A 16840-nucleotide genomic window follows, 5' to 3' on the forward strand; every position below is an offset into this window, starting at 1 on the left:
TAGCTATAATTTTGGGCAATTTGACCATATATATAAACCAAGGGGCTTTGGGTCCTATTTAAAAGAAAACAGAACCATCTGTAGGAAGGCATTCTCTTCCATTTCTAGGGTACTCCAGTAAAAACTTTACTTCAAACAACAGAAAAACGTTGCACACCAATATTTAAATTATCTGGAGAGGATACCCATCATTATCTCAATGGTGGGTTAGATGTTTTTTTTAAAATCATCAATCAAAGCAATAGCAATAGCACTGAGATTTATATTCTGTTTCAAAGTGCTTTACAGCCCTCTCTAAGTGGTTTACAAAGTCAGCATATTTTCCCCAACAATCTGGGTCCTCATTTTACCCGCCTCAGAAGGATGGAAGGGTGAGTCAACCTTGAGCCTGGTGAGATTTGAACTGCCAAATTGCAGTCAGCCAGTAGTTAGCAGACGTAGCCTGTAGTACTGCACTCTAACCACTGCACCACCATGGCTCATATTTCATAATGCACATATTTCAAGACACCGAAGTAAATAACAGTATCTGAAAACCTTGTAATTTTTAAAAAATGAAAAAAAAAATCTTTGTGTCATTTGCTCCTCTTTTATATCTAGTACTTTGTTTATTTGGTATGGATTAATTAGTCTGATCATTTTTTCAATATTGCTCTTTACAGCTTACGGTTTTTTTAAAATGTTGCATGTGCTGCCAAACCATAAAACAACTGACTAAGGTTCACCATATTGTACAAGATGAGATAAGTTGCCTAATGTTAATCAGTGAATATATGCTTAGACTACAATCATCCATCCTTTTATTAATGCACCACAATAGATGAGTTTATACAATATGCTCAGCCAAATTTGAAGAAACCACATTATGGTTTTGCACGGTGATCAAATCCAACCAGTAGTACATACCGTACATTACAGATTAATGGAAGGTACCTTATAGGTCATCTAGTCTAACCCCCTGCCCAAGCAGGAGATTCTACACCATTTCTGACAAATGGCAGACAAATCTCTTCTTGAAAGCCTCCAGTGATGAAGCGCCCACAACTTTAGAAGGCAAGTTGTTCCTTTGGTTGATTGTTCTTATTGTCGGAAAGTTCCTCTTTATTTCCAGGTTGAATCTCTCCTTGGTCAGTTTCCATCCATTATTCCTTGTCTGGCCTTCAGGTGCCTTGGAAAATAGCTTGACCTCTTCCTCTCTGTGGCAGCCCCTCCAATATTGGAACACTGCTATCATGTCTCCCCTGGTCCTTCTCTTCACTAGATTAGCCATGCCCAGTTCCTGTAACCATTGTTCATATGTTTTAGTCTCCAGTCCCGTAATCATCCTGGTTATTCTTCTTTGCACTTTTTATAGACTCTCAACATCTTTTTTTATAGTGTGGTGATCAAAACTGGATGCAGTATTCTAGGTGTGGTCTTATTAATGCTTTATAGAGTGGTATTAGTACCTCACATGATCTCGATTGCATCCCTCTGTTAATGCAATTTAGGATTGTGTTGGCTTTTTTGGCTGCCATGGCACACTGCTGGCTCATACTTAATTGGTTGTCCACTAAGACTCCATGATCCCTGTCACAGTGACTGCTATTAAGCCTGGATTCACCCAGTCTATATGTGTAATTTTGGTTTTTCTTGATTCAGACCAATCTTTATACCAGATGTCCCAGCATACTGAGAAATTACTTGTTGGAAAATGTGATCTCTTTTCTTAGTCTAGTCCATAAAAAAGGAAGAAATACTCATCATCCATGCATCAGAATCCATTGTCCTCATCATCATCTTGAACCAATTTCATGCTTACTCTATAGCTATACAATTCTTTGCAGAGCATGATATCACATGGAGTTTGAAATCAGAATATAGAGACAGCATACTTTATGATGGACAGAAAAAACACTCTTCTTGCTCAAAATTGAATCAGAATTGAATCAGAGGGATTCAGTCAAGATCACATGAAGTATTATACCACTCTATAATGGCTTAGTAAGGCCACTCCTGGAATACTGCATTCAGTTTTGGTCACCACACTATAAAAAAGATGTTGAGACTCTAGAAAGAGTGCAGAGAAGAGCAACAGAGGACTGGAGGCTAAAACAGGTAAATAATGGTTGCAATAATGGGCATGGATAATCTAGTGAAGAGAAGGACCAGGGTTGGAATGATAGCAGTGTTGATTATCAAAGAGAAGAAGGGGTCATGTTATTTTCCAAGACACCTGAAGGCCAGACAAGGAATAATGGATGGGAACTGATCAAGGAGAGAGGTGGCATTCAGCCAGTTCTGACAGGTTCTGGAAAACTGGTAGGAGAAATATTGAGTAGTTTGGAGAACTGGCAAATAGGTTGGCTCACCCCCACTGCCTTCCAGCTGAACTTCTTTTGTTGCCCTGCAAAGGAGAATGGAGCCGGAAAGCAGGTTAGTGGGGTGGGGAGGGAATGGAGATTTTGCAGTATCCTTCCCCTGCCATGCCCATCAAGCCATACCATGCCCACCAAGCCATGCCCACAGAACTGGTAGTAAAAAAATTTGAATTTCACCACTGATACCAAGTTGTGATACCTAAAGAAAAGGGCCAGGACTTGGCTATGATGATTCAGAGTTTCTCAAATGCCACTGATGGTATCTTAGCAATAGCAATAGAACTCAGACTTATATACCATTTTACAGTGCTTTACAGCCCTCTCTAAGTGGTTTATAAAGTTAGCATCTTGCCCCAACAATCTGGGTTCTCATTTTACTGCCCTCAGAAAGATGCAAGGCTGAGTCAACCTTGAGCCAGTCAGGATTGAACCCCTGGAAGTGAGCAGTGAGTTTGCCTGCAATACTGCATTCTAACCACTGTGCCACCAGGGCTCTATCTTCACTTACTAATGATCACTGACCATTTTTGCAATGCAAAAAAAAAAAAAGTGGTATAGCTTTTGTTGATTCAAATCAATTTCAAGTCAGAATCTCTTTTGTTAGTTGAGAAAACCCAATGGCTCCATAGGACACACCATCTACCAGAAAAAACAACACACCAACCGCTACTTAAACGCACAATCCCATTACCACCCTGCGTAGATCAACTCTGTAGCCAAGACCCTCATCTCCAGAACCAAACGTTAGAATCAGCAAAATTCTCCACAAACACAATATCAAGACAGCCTTCATCACTGACCAAAAAATAACCAACATCTTAAGAAACCCCAAAGACAAAATCCAGCTAGAAAACAAAGGAGTCTATGAAATACCATGCAAAATCTGCCCTGCAACATACATAGGACAAACGAACAGGAGAATAAATGCACGCATCGCAGACCACAAGAATGCAATAAGGAAAAAAAGAAAAAACTTCCTCCTTTTTCCAGCACCTTAAAGCTACAGGACATGAAATTAATTTTGAAGGAACCAGGTTAATCTGCAAAACAGAACACTTCAACAAGAGAATAATTATGGAAGCTATTGAAATAGAGAAAACCCCCCACAACATGAATAAACGTGACAATACCTCCCACCTACCAGACATCTGGAAACCAGCCCTAGTCAACAAACATGCCCCACCCACCACCCCGGCCATTACAACATGAAACAACAATAGACACACAGCCAGAAACAATCAGCAACAATCTACCAATCATGATACAACCACACAACCAATCATTCCACTTACTGAAACAAAGCCAGCACTCCACACACACACACCAAGATTTATGGAAAGTTGGCAGTTCCGACCACGCTTTAAGCCCAAAACCCAGCCTGAAGGTGGCGTGAGACCTCGCCGAAACGTTGCCAAGACGATCTCAATCTTACATGGGAAAAGACCTGAATACAACAAGAATACAACAAGACCAGCATACATACACACACACAGACACACACTTACTTTTAATAAAAGTTTTAAAAACAAGTTTTAAAAACTAACAAAAAATTAATAAAATGAAACGGAAGAAACGCGGGAGAGAAAAAAGGGGAAAAAAGAAGTAGAAAAAGAAAAGGTAAAAAGAAATAGAAAAACCTTCCAATTTATTTCTAATCATCAAAACTACAAATCATAAGGTCATTGATAAGGGGTTTCTGATCAGCAATAAATTTAGATATTGCCTTTTGTTCAATCAAGAAAGTCAGTGTAGCTAACTATGCAAGTTCCATTTTTTTAATACAATATTTTTATTAAAAGTTTTTTTAAAAGATAAAAACTAACAAAAAGTAACAAAAAAAAGAAAAGAAAAGAAATCGACCAGATCTTGCCATGACAAAGAGATTGACTGCTGTGGAATATAGGGACATTTCCTTTGACACAAAAAGAAGGGATTAAAACCACATCCAAAATTGCATTAGTTTTTTTCTTTCGCTGTTGCCATGTTACATTATCGATTCAAATTGTGTTTTGGTTCATTTATCAGATGGGCTTCTCCATTTTGAAATTACCAGTGAGCTATTTTTTTTTATTTTTGGTTTTGCCTCTGAAAGTTTCTGATTCACTCATTACTTTCTCAGAAAAATAAAATCCTGCGCCGGTTTGCTGCTTAACTGTGATTAAATAGCTCTCCTTAATAACATGCAGCCATGTGGAATCAATGATCGTGATTTAAATATATCCAGAAGCCTTTTGAAATTGGATGACAGGTAGTTTTTGATTTGCAATCACAATTGGGACCAGAATTTGCATCGCTAAACAAGGTTGTTGTTAAGCGAACCGTACCCAATTTTATGACATTTTCCCCATGCTTGTTAAGTGAATCACTGCAGTTGTTAAGTGATTCCAACTTCCCTACTGACTTTGCTTGTCAGAAACCATAATCACATGATCCTAGGAAGCTGAAAACATTGTAAATACCTGCTGGTTGCCAAATTTTGATTGCGTGACTGTGGGGATGTTGCAACGGTCGTGTGAGGACCTGTCATAAGCCATTTTTTTCAGTGCTACTAGAACTTTTCACCGTACTAAATGAATATGTGTAAATCAAGAACTAGCTGTAATTCAATTCCAGAAAGTCATTGTGACTGATTAATCTTGATAAATTTGTAGTCGTTTTAGTTTTTATGCATGAACCTGTGCTTTTAAGCAGCCCATCAATGCATCAGGTTCAAGCTCCATTCTGCCATCATCTTGGTAAGACCACCCTTGGAATACGGCATCCAGTTTTGGTTGCCATGATATAAAAAAAGATGTTGAGCCCCATCCATCCTTCCTGTTGTGGCCCGCCAGTGGCCAGCAGAGCTTGCAGCAGAGTCAGACAGTGAGAAGGTTGAGGAGGAACATTGGCCAGTCCTGGAGGCTGGGGAAGGGTTGGACAAGGGCTCTGCGTGGGAGATAGAGATGGGGCCAAGGCCGTCTAGCAATTCTCAGCTGCCTTCAGAGCTAGACAGCAGTGAGGCAGTGGAACAGCTGGAGCCTGTTTCCAGTGTGCACATGCGCAGAGCTGCCAGAAGAAAAGAACAGCTAAGAAATCAGGGTCGACTTGGGAGTAAAGCCACAGATGGATGGTGAATAGCCCCTCCCATAGGAAATAAAAGAGGAGTGAAAGGGGAATGGGCTTTTGCAGGAAACAATTCATTCATTCGTTAGTTCGTTTCAGAAGTGTGAAGAATCTATCCTTGAATCTCAGAGACTCTCTGCCAAATCTTTCCTTGCAGAGCACTGAGTTTGGAAAATATTTACATGGCAGCTTTCCAAGCTAGATAAAGTCTGTGGTCATAATTTCACCTTTGAAAGACTGTTTACCAGGCCTTGTCGGGACAAGGAATCTGCTTCGTGCTTTTTGGGGAACCCTAGGTCAGAACACTTCCTGAAATTGTGGAGCCATGAATTGATCCCTTGTGTTTTCTATAAATTACTGTACATTCCATTTTTACTTAAGATACCCGTGCAAAAGAAAGGAAAGAGGTAGCAAAGGCCTTTTATTCGTGATTTATCAGGTCTTAGATGGCAGCTTTTACAAGTATTCCTAAAGCTATTTTTCCTATTAATCATGTTCTCAAAATCCCAGATGTGGTTACTCACCCAAAAAACTGCTGTCTCTGGTTTAGCATGTTCTGCAAGCACAGTCAACAAAATATCTAAAAATAATAATGACTATTAAATCACTCAGCAAACTTATTTTAATGAAGAGAATGCCTGAACCACTTTGCTCGTAAACAATCATTATACCTTTAATTTTTCTGCATACAGAGGGGATTTTGTCCTCTCCCTTGCTGAATTGTACTTAATATAAAATCTACTTTTCTTGATGTGTTTTATAAAAGTCAACCAGTTTTGAGTCATCATGGAAGAGGAACAACTATTACTGCACGAGACAGACAGATTTGAAAGTGTAACAAAACAAGGCAGGAACAAGAATGTTATGGCAAACAATATGCAAAGAAACTTTAATAATTGAAAGGGATAAACAATCAACAAACCAAAACAGTGACTACAAAACTTTCCTATATTGGATTTACAAAAGAGTCTTCAAAGATTCTTCTTAGAATATTTTTTTCTGAAAAGGGGCAAAGAAAAAATGGAAAGAAATGAAGTTGTAGGACATTATTCGAAGGGATTAAAGATTAAAATTCTTAAAAGTAAAAGAAGGGAATAGAAAATTGGCATATTTATTCAAGGCCAGAGAAGAAGTGTGGTTATATCAGATAACTCTTAATAGACTTTTGCTAATCAGGACTAAATGACAAGGTTTTAATGATTTGTTTATAGATAAGAGATGGAACCTGGGAAGAAGAAATCACTTGTATTTTAAGTGAAGATAGTAAGAGTTACTAAAATTGATGATATTTTTGAGGAACGGGAAGTCGTTTCTTTATTTTTCTTTTCTTTTTCTTTATTAATGTTTCTCTATTTTCTATCCTGCTTTCCATTTTTTAAAAAACTTTTCTGCGCTTTCATTTTATTCTTTTATTTATCTGCCTACATTGTTTTTTATCTTTTTAATTCTAATGTTTAATGAAATTAATGTTAAAAAAAAATAAGAATCAGTTTTGTTTCCAACTGAAAAGAAGACTTAGGGTGCCACCACTGAGAAGCCATGACCCTTGAGACAACCTTGCTTAATAGAAGGAATCTGGAGCATGGTCTCTCTTCTAGATCTGGTGGGTGGGCAGAAACAATAGGAGAAAGGTCATCTCACAAGTGGACTGGCCCTGGTGCTATGACATGAAGGACTTTGTAGGTAATCATCACCATTTATTAATTTAATTCTGCATGCCACCTGTGGCACACATGTCATAGATTCACCATCACGGGGTTAGAGGCTTTGCAGCCTGTCTCCTAGAATCATATTGTACCAGTATTCCAAACCAAGGTTGTTTAGGCAGTTGGTCTACAAGATTTTGAAAGCAATATATTCAGCAATACCCTCCAGTCTCAGTCATTAAATTAATAAATGGAAAAGTCAAATGTTGGCGTGGAATTTGAAAGAGGATAAAAAGCAAAGTGCTCTGAATTTTAGACTGTATGATCATGCTAGAAGTTTAACATGATTTCACAATGGATTATCTCTTCTTATAGTTCTGTACTTTTTGTACAGGTATATGTGCACTGACACACATAGAAATAAACAACCTCTAAGAGATCATGCAGTTCTCAGTAACCTATTGAATGTTTGGAATAAGTACAATAAAATAATAAATCTGGGTTTTTTCCTCTCTTGCTATGTTATTCAATGGTTATTTTTTATAAAGGTGAAAGATCCCAGAAATTTATTCAGAAAAGAGATAATAATTTATTCAGATGGCAAGATATTACTAATAACAGGACAGAAACAAAAATTCTCGAGTCTCAATGCCATTCTACAGTTGATTAGTTTCAATATCTTCAATAAGCTATTTGGCAGCAATAGAATTGCTGAAATAAGGGGCAATATTGAGATGTTTGACTGAATTTGGCAGTCTTAAAGCATGTCCTACTGATAGTGGTTAAGCATAATTTATAAATATTAGTGAACTAGGACTAAGAATCCAAACAAAATAAAGACTGTGGAGTTGAATGGGTGCTGAGCAGGAATATAGTTATAGTTTCAAACTATGGGAGTTTTAGTGGAAGAAGAATATTAAATCTACTTTGAACATTATCCTCAGAGAATTGGTATAATAACAACAGCAACAACAGCAACAATAGCAACAATAGCAATGATAGCAATAATAGCAATAATAGCAATAATAGCAATAATAGCAATAATAGCATCATAAAAGCCATGAATAACTGGGCTATACCTGTGATTCGATACTCTGCAGGAATAATTGACTGGACCCAGATGGAGTTGGACAATTTGGACAGAAAAACAAGGAAGCTTGTGACAATGAATCATGCTTTGCACCTTAAAAGTGATGTTGACCAATTATATCTACCAAGAGCAGAGGGTAGTCAAGGACTCCTACAAGTAAAACAGACTTTGGAAGAAGAAAAGCACAGCTTGAATGATTACATCCAGAAAAGTGAAGAACCAATGATTAAGGAAGTAAATAAAGGAGGCCTTTTAAAGACAACTGTCAAAAGCTGAATATAAGGAAGAAGTAATTGAGAAGTGAGCTGAAAACTGGAAAAAACAAAGCTATGCATAGCCAATACTTGAAAAGTATTGAAGGCAAAGCTGACCAAAAGCTAACTTGGAACTGGTTAAGATCAGGAGCACTAAAAAAAGAAGCAGGAGGCTTTATTTTGGCAGCTCAAGAACAAGCCTTAGCCACAAACTGCATGAAGGCAAAAATTCAACATGTTACCACCAACAGCAAATGTCACCTCTGTAATGATAAAGATGAGACAGTAGACCACTTGATCAGTGGATGCAGCAAAATTTCACAAACTGACTACCTACAATGCCATGACCACATTGCTAAGATCATTCACTGGAAATTGTGCCAAAAGTTTGGATTTGAGTACAGCAAAAACCACTGGGAACATCAGGTTCAGAAGGTTTTAAAGAATGAGAAAGTCAAGATCTTGTGGGACTTCAGAATTCAGACTGACAGGCACTTGGACCACAACACACCTGACATAACAATAGTTGAAAAAAAAAGTATGCTTCATCGACATTACAATACCTGGAGATGCACGAATTGAAGATAAACAGCAAGAAAAAATCACAAAGTATTGGAACTTACAAATTGAAGTTGAGCGACTGTGGAAAAAGAAATTGTGTGTTATCCCGATTGTAATTGGAGCCCTTGGAGCAATACCTAAAGGGCTACCTCACTATTTGGAAATTTAAAATTTATCAGACTTGAACATTCTGATTCTACAAAAAACCACCCTATTTGGAACAGCTGATGATAAATTAAGGACTCAATTAATCCTGTGTTGATATAGACTTTATATGGATCCTGGGTTGACATAAATACATATTATATGGATTTCTTTTTTATTTAGGTTTTTTCCTTTTAAAAAAATCGTCAACCATCATTTGTGCATTGTTTTCTCACTACATAATCAAAACAGTATTTTTTTCCAGTTGGTTTTGTAGTTGTCTGCATTCCGTCATTAGAAATAATTTCAAAGATTAAATACCAACAAAACAACTTTTGTTGTTTAAAAGTCAAGTTCATTTTTAAAAAAAGATAAGAGGCGAGTGTGAGTCTCATTCTTTAAATACTTAAAGGGAGGGACATAAATTTAGCTGTTGTATAAAGAATATAGCATCTACCTAACCATACTTCAGTTGGGAGAAATAAATTATGTTGAATGCTGACAGCTTAAAAGAAGATTAAAGGCTGGCACAAGAGCACTCAGAAGTGCATTCCTCAAAATAGAAGTTTGTTGTTTCAATATAATTTGCATAAAGGTCTCCTCCCTTTTAAACAATGTATAATTTCCTGATAGTAGCAGCAGATTACTGAGTGCATTGTAAGAGATTGCACACCAACTTTTTTTTTAAAGGTAAAATCTCATTTGAATTGAGCTCAACATCTAGTCGTTTTAGAAGCTTCCTGCCATTGTCTTCTTCTGACCTCCTGGTTTTAACTAATGAAAAAAGGAGTATCTTGGCTAAATGGTAAGTTTGTTGAGGATGTGAGCATATCATTGCTAATTTTGCACAATTCCTGGAATGTTTTGTAATTGCATTTGAATTTATACTTTGGAAACTTACATGCTCAACGAGTCTTTTTAATGTGTGTGTCCAGGACTAAAATTATTTAGGATTTAACAGGCTCTTTTTTCTATGTTTCTGTCTGTAGGTTTGGGAAAATGAATTGGAAAGTGATTTCTTCCATCATAGCAATATGCATCACCATCATTGTCATCTTTGTTTTGGCTTTCCGAAGTAGAGGAGAAAAACCTATGGGTTGTCAGAGCTCTTCCCAAGGGCAAGAGGAAGCAGGTCAGGCTGCTGCCAGCCAGGTATTTCGAGATTTAACTCCAGAAGAGATGAAGCAAGTAAAAAAGTATTTACAATCCAACCTGGGAGTGCGAACGGTAGATGTGTCAAAAGCCAAGCCATCAGACAACTGCATCTATTCCATCACCTTGCAGCTGCCTCCCAAAGCAGCAGTGCTACAATTCCTAGATTATCAAGGAGTCAAGCCTGCACGGGAAGCTCTGGTTGTGGTTCATTTTGGAAATCAGCCAGTCCCGAATGTCACTGAATTTGTAGTAGGTCCTCTTCCAAAGCCATCATATCATCAAGATATTACATTGCAGAAATATGGAAAGATGTTGCCTTATTCCCAAAGGTTTCCTTTGATGTCTGATGTGGTTGAAATATATAAAATGTTGATGCTGAAGGAATATTTCAAGGCTCCAAATTTCATGAGAAAAGTCCTTAATTTTCCAAAAATTTTCATGATCACTTTTGCATTGCCACCAGGTCTAAAATCAGGAGACCGCAGTGTCTGGCTAAACCTCTTACAGTACACTCAGGGCAGCTATTTGCATCCAGTTGGATTGGAAGTCCAAGTGAACTTTAGCAGCCTGGATTATTCTCAGTGGAAAGTGGTAAAAACATTTTATAATGGACAATATTTTGAGGGCATGAAAGATATGGAAAAGCAATTCAATATGGGAAAGGTTAAAGTAAACAAGGTTAAAACAGCTCCTCTTGATGGGGCATACTCATCACTGAAGCCGAGGGTGCCACCCCAAGGACCGAGCCCTTTACATTATGAACCTCGTGGACCACGCTATAGAATTCAGGATAACCATGTTACCTTCATGTCTTGGAGTTTAGCTTTTGGAATTGATATCCACAGAGGACCACGTATCTTTGACGTCAGATTTAGAGGGGAGAGAATAGTCTATGAGTTAAGTTTACAAGATGCAAGTATTATCTATGGCTCCAATGGTCCTACAATGATGTCTGTCAGATCCATGGACATGGTCTTTGGATTTGGGTCTAGAATGTACACACTCACACAGGGGGTGGATTGCCCCTACCTAGCTACTTACCTGGATGTGCACACTTTTCATGATACTTCATCCCCTAAGACCCATAAAAAGGCCATGTGCATCTTTGAACATAATTCTGAGTTGCCTCTGAGACGTCATTTTGAAAGCATTCAGTCTCCATTTTATGGAGGGTTATCTGATTCATCTCTGGTTATCAGATTCATATCTGCACTTGGTAACTATAACTATATCTGGAACTTTGCTTTTCATCAAAATGGAGCTGTTGGTGTCCATCTTCTTGCCACCGGATACATTCAAACTGCTTTTTTCTTTGATGATGCCACAGACTTCGGCAACAGAGTTCAACAGTGGGTATCAGGATCAATTCACACCCACAATGTCAATTTCAAAGTGGATATGGACATTGGTGGTGAGTTGCAGCTTCATTTGTGATATTTTAAAAACACCAGTGATTTCTAAGCCTTATTGTACAGTGGTTCTTTGGAAATGTTTGCATTCCTTCTTGGGTGGATGTAGTATTGATTATGTGAAAAAAAAGTCTCATGCTTTAGTTTGAATTGACAACATTATCTCCATCTAACCAACTTTTTAAGATTTGAAAAGTTAGTGAGACAGAATTTTCCACAAGTTTTTCTACCTCTCTAGGGATTAAGTTTTAATTTCTTAACATTATTTCTTTGAATGAAAAGTATCTGTCTGGAGGTCAATTTAAATATTAAACATTGTGTAGAATCCAGAGCAGTTGCTTCTACCTAAGAAGTGAAAGAAGAATGTTCTGACTGACATTTATTAGAAGTTGAGCCCATTTTAGGACCTTACTCCAAAGAGATATTATCCTCGCACTTCTTGGATGGTTTACTTGAAGAACTATCTGGGAACAACATTTGCATTTCTTTTCATATGCTGATGTGCCACAGAAAGCTGCCTCTTATGGAGCCTGTTAATACATCCCAAGGTAGCATTTGGCTTTTTAATATTTGCATCATAATGTTGGCTCAGGGCTAACCTATTGCCAAGGATATCCAGATTCCTTTGGCATGTACTAGTGTAAAGCCCATTTCTCTCCATTCTACCCTTGTATCATACAATTGTCCTACCTAGTAGAACTTTAAATTTCTTTAAATTTCATCCTATTCCCTTCTCCCTACTGCTTGAAACAGTCTAGAGCTCTTTGAATTTTCTTTCATCTAGTTACCAGTTAGGTAATAAAAACAGGGCTAGTATTTCTTGAAGAAAAAGTGAAGTGAAAATGCATTCTTGCCATCTGAATTATCTTTAGTTTTCTTTTCTTAATAGTCTTTGATTTGGATTCTCCTCTAGAACCACACACACTTTGAGGCCAAAGTAACTCTTATTTCTATCTCCAAAGCAAATTTGGTTTCATTGAAAATGCCAGAAAGTAAAGAACTGAGGTACTATGTGAAATAGTTTAGAATGAATGAGGGTGGATGAGGCTCCCCTGAGTTTGAATACAATAATGCTAATCCCATTGTGCCATTGTACATGTTCAATATTCCCCCCCCCCGAAATACTGTCAAAACTGCAGAAGGCTAACCATAGACAAACATGGCTCTCCTTTTGCAATGTCTGAAATACAATGGTAATTAAATAATGCCAAACAATTATCTTCAACTTTATTAAACTTTTATCTTTGTTATTTTGACAATCTGCTATTTAATGTCAGTGCTGCTTTTAATTAGCACCTACAATTTCCCACAATGACTTTAAATGGGTTTATATTCATGCTGAAAGGATATGGCTAGCTGATGAGAGCTAAATAGCTTGAAAAAGATCTGTACTAGTCTGCCTTCATATATTTATCAGCAAAAATGCAACACAAAAATGGCTTTTTTGCCTGGAAGGCTCCTAGAGTGGGGCTGAAAGGCAAATGGGAAGCAGTGTGCTCCTTCCCATATTTGGGCATACCAGATGCTTTGACAAAACAATCATTTCCCTGGCTCAGCTGATAAGGGAGGAGAGCTTGTGGCTTAGAGGTTAATATAACTACCTAATATGTAAAAGCTGAAGTTTGAATCCCAGTAAGGATATGGCTAGCTGTTGAGAGCTAAATAGCTTGAAAAATCTAAACTAGTCTCCCTTCATTTATTTATCAGCAAAAATGCATATATATATAGTACATACATATATAATATATACATACATACATACGCTCCGTTTCTTGTCACTCTGCAGCAGGAGCAATCTGATCTATATTGCTAACCAAAAACTAATGAACACATTTATTTTCCTTCTAAGGTGTGGGCAATATGCTGGTTGGCAATGACATGGCCTTTGAGACACTGCAGGCTCCTTGGAGCCCAGAACATACGATCTATCGAATGAAGAAGGTGAGGAAAGTTTTCAATACTGAGAACCAAGCCGCATTCCGTCTCCGTGATCCCATGCCCAACCATATTTATTTTGCTGCCAACGAGAGCAACAATAAGTGGGGCCATGAAAAAGGCTACCGGATTCAGATAGTCAGCTTTTCTGGAGACCATCTATCAGAATCTGATCCATTGGAGCCAGGCTTCAGTTGGGGCAGGTATGTCATCAATTTCTACCAATCAAAATTTCTCAGGCTGATGATTATTCTCTTGTAATAGTATAAAGTGTCTTCTGGGTTCTTCTGGGTTCTCCTAAAGCTCTTGGTAGTGCTAAGAATGTTTGGGTTATGACTTATTCTTCTCCAAGAAGTTAGCAATAGCACTTATATATCACTTTATAGTACTTTACAGCCCTCTCTAAGTGTTTTCTTTTACAGAGTTAGCATATTGCCCCCAACAATCTGGGTCCTCATTTTACCCACCTTGGAAGGATGGAAGGCTGAGTCAACCTTGAGCCTGGTGGGATTTGAACTGCCAAATTGCAGTCAGCTGATAGTCAGCAGAAGTGGCCTGCAGTACAGCACTCTAACCACTGCGCCACCGAGGCTTTCTTTCTAAGGTGTGGAAATGTAGCTATGGAACATATAAAGAAATACAGATTGATCTCAGTTAACAATTGTGATTGAGATCAGAATTCTCATCGCTAAGCAATGAGATTGTAAAATGTGATGTCATGACACGCCTTGTTTAGCAATGGCAATCCTAGCAGTCCCTATAGCCACTGTAAAGCAAGGAGTAGGCTATTAAGCAAGGGCCTCCTGGCAATTTCCTGCTGGCTGGCAGCAACCAAAGTAAGTGGGGAAGCCAGCAGGAAGTCTCAAGTCCCAGATGGTCAGTAAGAAGTTGCAAGCTTCAAGTGACACGCAAGCTGGCTGGTAGGTAGGTAAGTGGCTGCTTCCAGGTGTAGAAAAGTGCACAAATGTGTGCAGGTGACTGGTGTGGTGTGAGTGTAATGGGACTGGGAAGGCTGCTGCCTGGTCGGGGAGACCTACCACAGTGACTCATGACCTTCCCTATCAGCTTCCCAATTGACTCTGCTTGGAGGAAGCTGGCAAGGTAGGTTGCAAGTGGTGATCATTTGACTGCAGGATGCGGCAACTGTTGTAAATGTGGGCTGGTAACTAAGAGTCCAGATTACAATCAGATGACTGTGAGGGTCCAGAAATTCACAGACCAGTAGTTAAGTACTACAGGTAGCCTGTTTCCCTGAAAATAAGACCTCTCCAGATAATAAGCCGAATCGGGCTTTTGAGTGCATGCACTAAAATAAGCCCTCCCCCAAAATAAGCCCTCCCTGAAAATATTGCAACACAGCAACAGCCATGAGGTGACCATGCTAGCCGCCTCATACAGCTCAGAAATAATAAAACCTCCACGAAAATAAGGCAAAGCGCTTATTTCGGGGATCAAACGAAAATAAGACCCTGTCTTATTTTCAGGGAAACATGGTACTTATGACCACAACTGAGTCCAAAATTTCTGTTGCTAAGTGAGACATTTGGTTGCTAGGCAAGACAGTTGCTAAATGAATTTTGCCCCATTGCCACAGTTGTTAAGTAAACCCTTTGCTCATTAAGGCAAATTTGGCTTCCCCATTGACTATGCTTGTCAGAAGCTGGCTGGGTAGGTTACAAATGAGGATCCCATGACTCTGGGACACTGCAACTGTCATAAATACATGCCAGTTGCCAAGTGTTTGAATTTTGAACTTGGAGGATGCTACAATGGTCGTTAAGTATGACAACCAGTCATGCCACCATCGGTGGTGGTATAACTACAAAAAAGTCACTAAACAAATGGTTGTAAGTCAAGGCTTATCTGTACTGTATTCCTTCAGTTTGAGGCTTCACATTTCTCTTAGGAGAATTTTATCCTCTCTTTCCATGCTGTTTTCCATGGCCACATATGAAAGAGGAACCCATGCACTTTTAAAAGAAAACAAATGGTAAGTCCAATTTCCCACAATGTCACTGATGCTTTGCTTTTCAGGTACAAGTTAGCTGTCACAAAGCGGAAGGAGGAGGAGCCGACCAGTAACAGTGTCTACAGCCAAATGGATCCGTGGAATCCTCCTGTTGACTTTTCTAACTTCATAAACAATGAGAGCATTGTCAATGAGGTGAGTCACCCCAAAAAGGCACCAGGTCTTATTTGCAGTACCCCCGGCCTCCTTTTCACTGCCAGAGGCCTTCAGGAAAGTCAAAGTCTTCTTTTGTGGCTAGAGAGGCCAGCAAGGCTTTCCTGAAGGGCTCTGCAGCCAATAATAGAGCTACGGATTGATCCGGAGCTCTGTTGTCGGCTACAGCGTGACCTGACAAATGCGCACACGACAAAAGCACGCTGACAAAACCGCAGTGACAAAACCGCGACATCATCAACGCGCCAACAACAGTGCGCTGACAGAAGCGCGATTTAAGTTAAGGTAAGGGTTAGGGTCAGGGTTAGGTTTAGGATCAGGGTTAGGTTTAGGTTTAGGTTTAGGTTTAGAGCGCGCTTCTGTTGGTGCGCTGTTGTCGGCGCACTTCAGCGCACATTCATCGGCGTGGTTTAGAACTCGTGGTTTTGTCACCGCGGTTTAGTCGGGCGTGCTTTTGTCGGTTGCCCTTTTGTCAGTGAACCGGCTACTGAGGCCTTCAGGAAAGCTTTGCTGGCCTCTCTAGCCACAGAAGAAATGGGGCAACAAGGCAGGTGTTGGGGTGTGTGAGGCCTGGCTGCAACTGTCTGAAGTAGAGCAGCTCCACGCTCCGTCCTCACCCTAGCTTAATTTTTACCCACGCACCCTTGAGTGGGTGGAGGTCTTGAATAGGGCTTATTTTTGGGGAGGGATAAGGCTTATATTGGGCACATGTAAAAAAATCAAACTAGGACTTACTTTTGGGGTAGGTTGTACTTTTGGGAAACAGGGTAGCAAAGAAAACTGTTTTCTCACTCTTCAGTTTTATTGGTTTTTCACTGTCAGAGGGTAGAGCAATAAAAAGTGGAACCCCAATATATCTGGACGAGCAGAGGTCAGGTTGGAAAAAGAACCAAAAATCATTTAGGAATTGAGCAAATGCTATCAATGGTTGTAATGCTATGTGGGAAAGACCTTAGGGAATGAAAGTGTCCCTTGGTCCTACCTCACAACTAGATTTTGCAA

The 16840-nt window shown here is 39.1% G+C and overlaps 1 protein-coding gene across 1 annotated transcript in view; it reads left to right on the forward strand.

The window, feature by feature from the left end:
• Positions 1 to 10156: 10156 nt before the first annotated feature.
• LOC106538514 (amine oxidase [copper-containing] 3-like) overlaps positions 10157 to 16840 on the forward strand; it is an 11100-nt gene continuing 4416 nt past the window's right edge. Inside the window, exons 1-3 of the mRNA XM_014053013.2 lie at positions 10157 to 11723; positions 13571 to 13859; positions 15691 to 15820. Coding sequence (XP_013908488.2) covers positions 10157 to 11723; positions 13571 to 13859; positions 15691 to 15820 — 1986 coding nt within the window. The remainder of the gene's footprint in view (positions 11724 to 13570; positions 13860 to 15690; positions 15821 to 16840) is intronic.

The sequence above is a fragment of the Thamnophis sirtalis genome, unplaced genomic scaffold (genome assembly GCF_051295495.1).
Source record: "Thamnophis sirtalis isolate CommonGarterSnake01/CBP01778 unplaced genomic scaffold, rThaSir2_p1.2 scaffold_11, whole genome shotgun sequence".
In the NCBI taxonomy this organism is placed as follows: domain Eukaryota; kingdom Metazoa; phylum Chordata; class Lepidosauria; order Squamata; family Natricidae; genus Thamnophis; species Thamnophis sirtalis.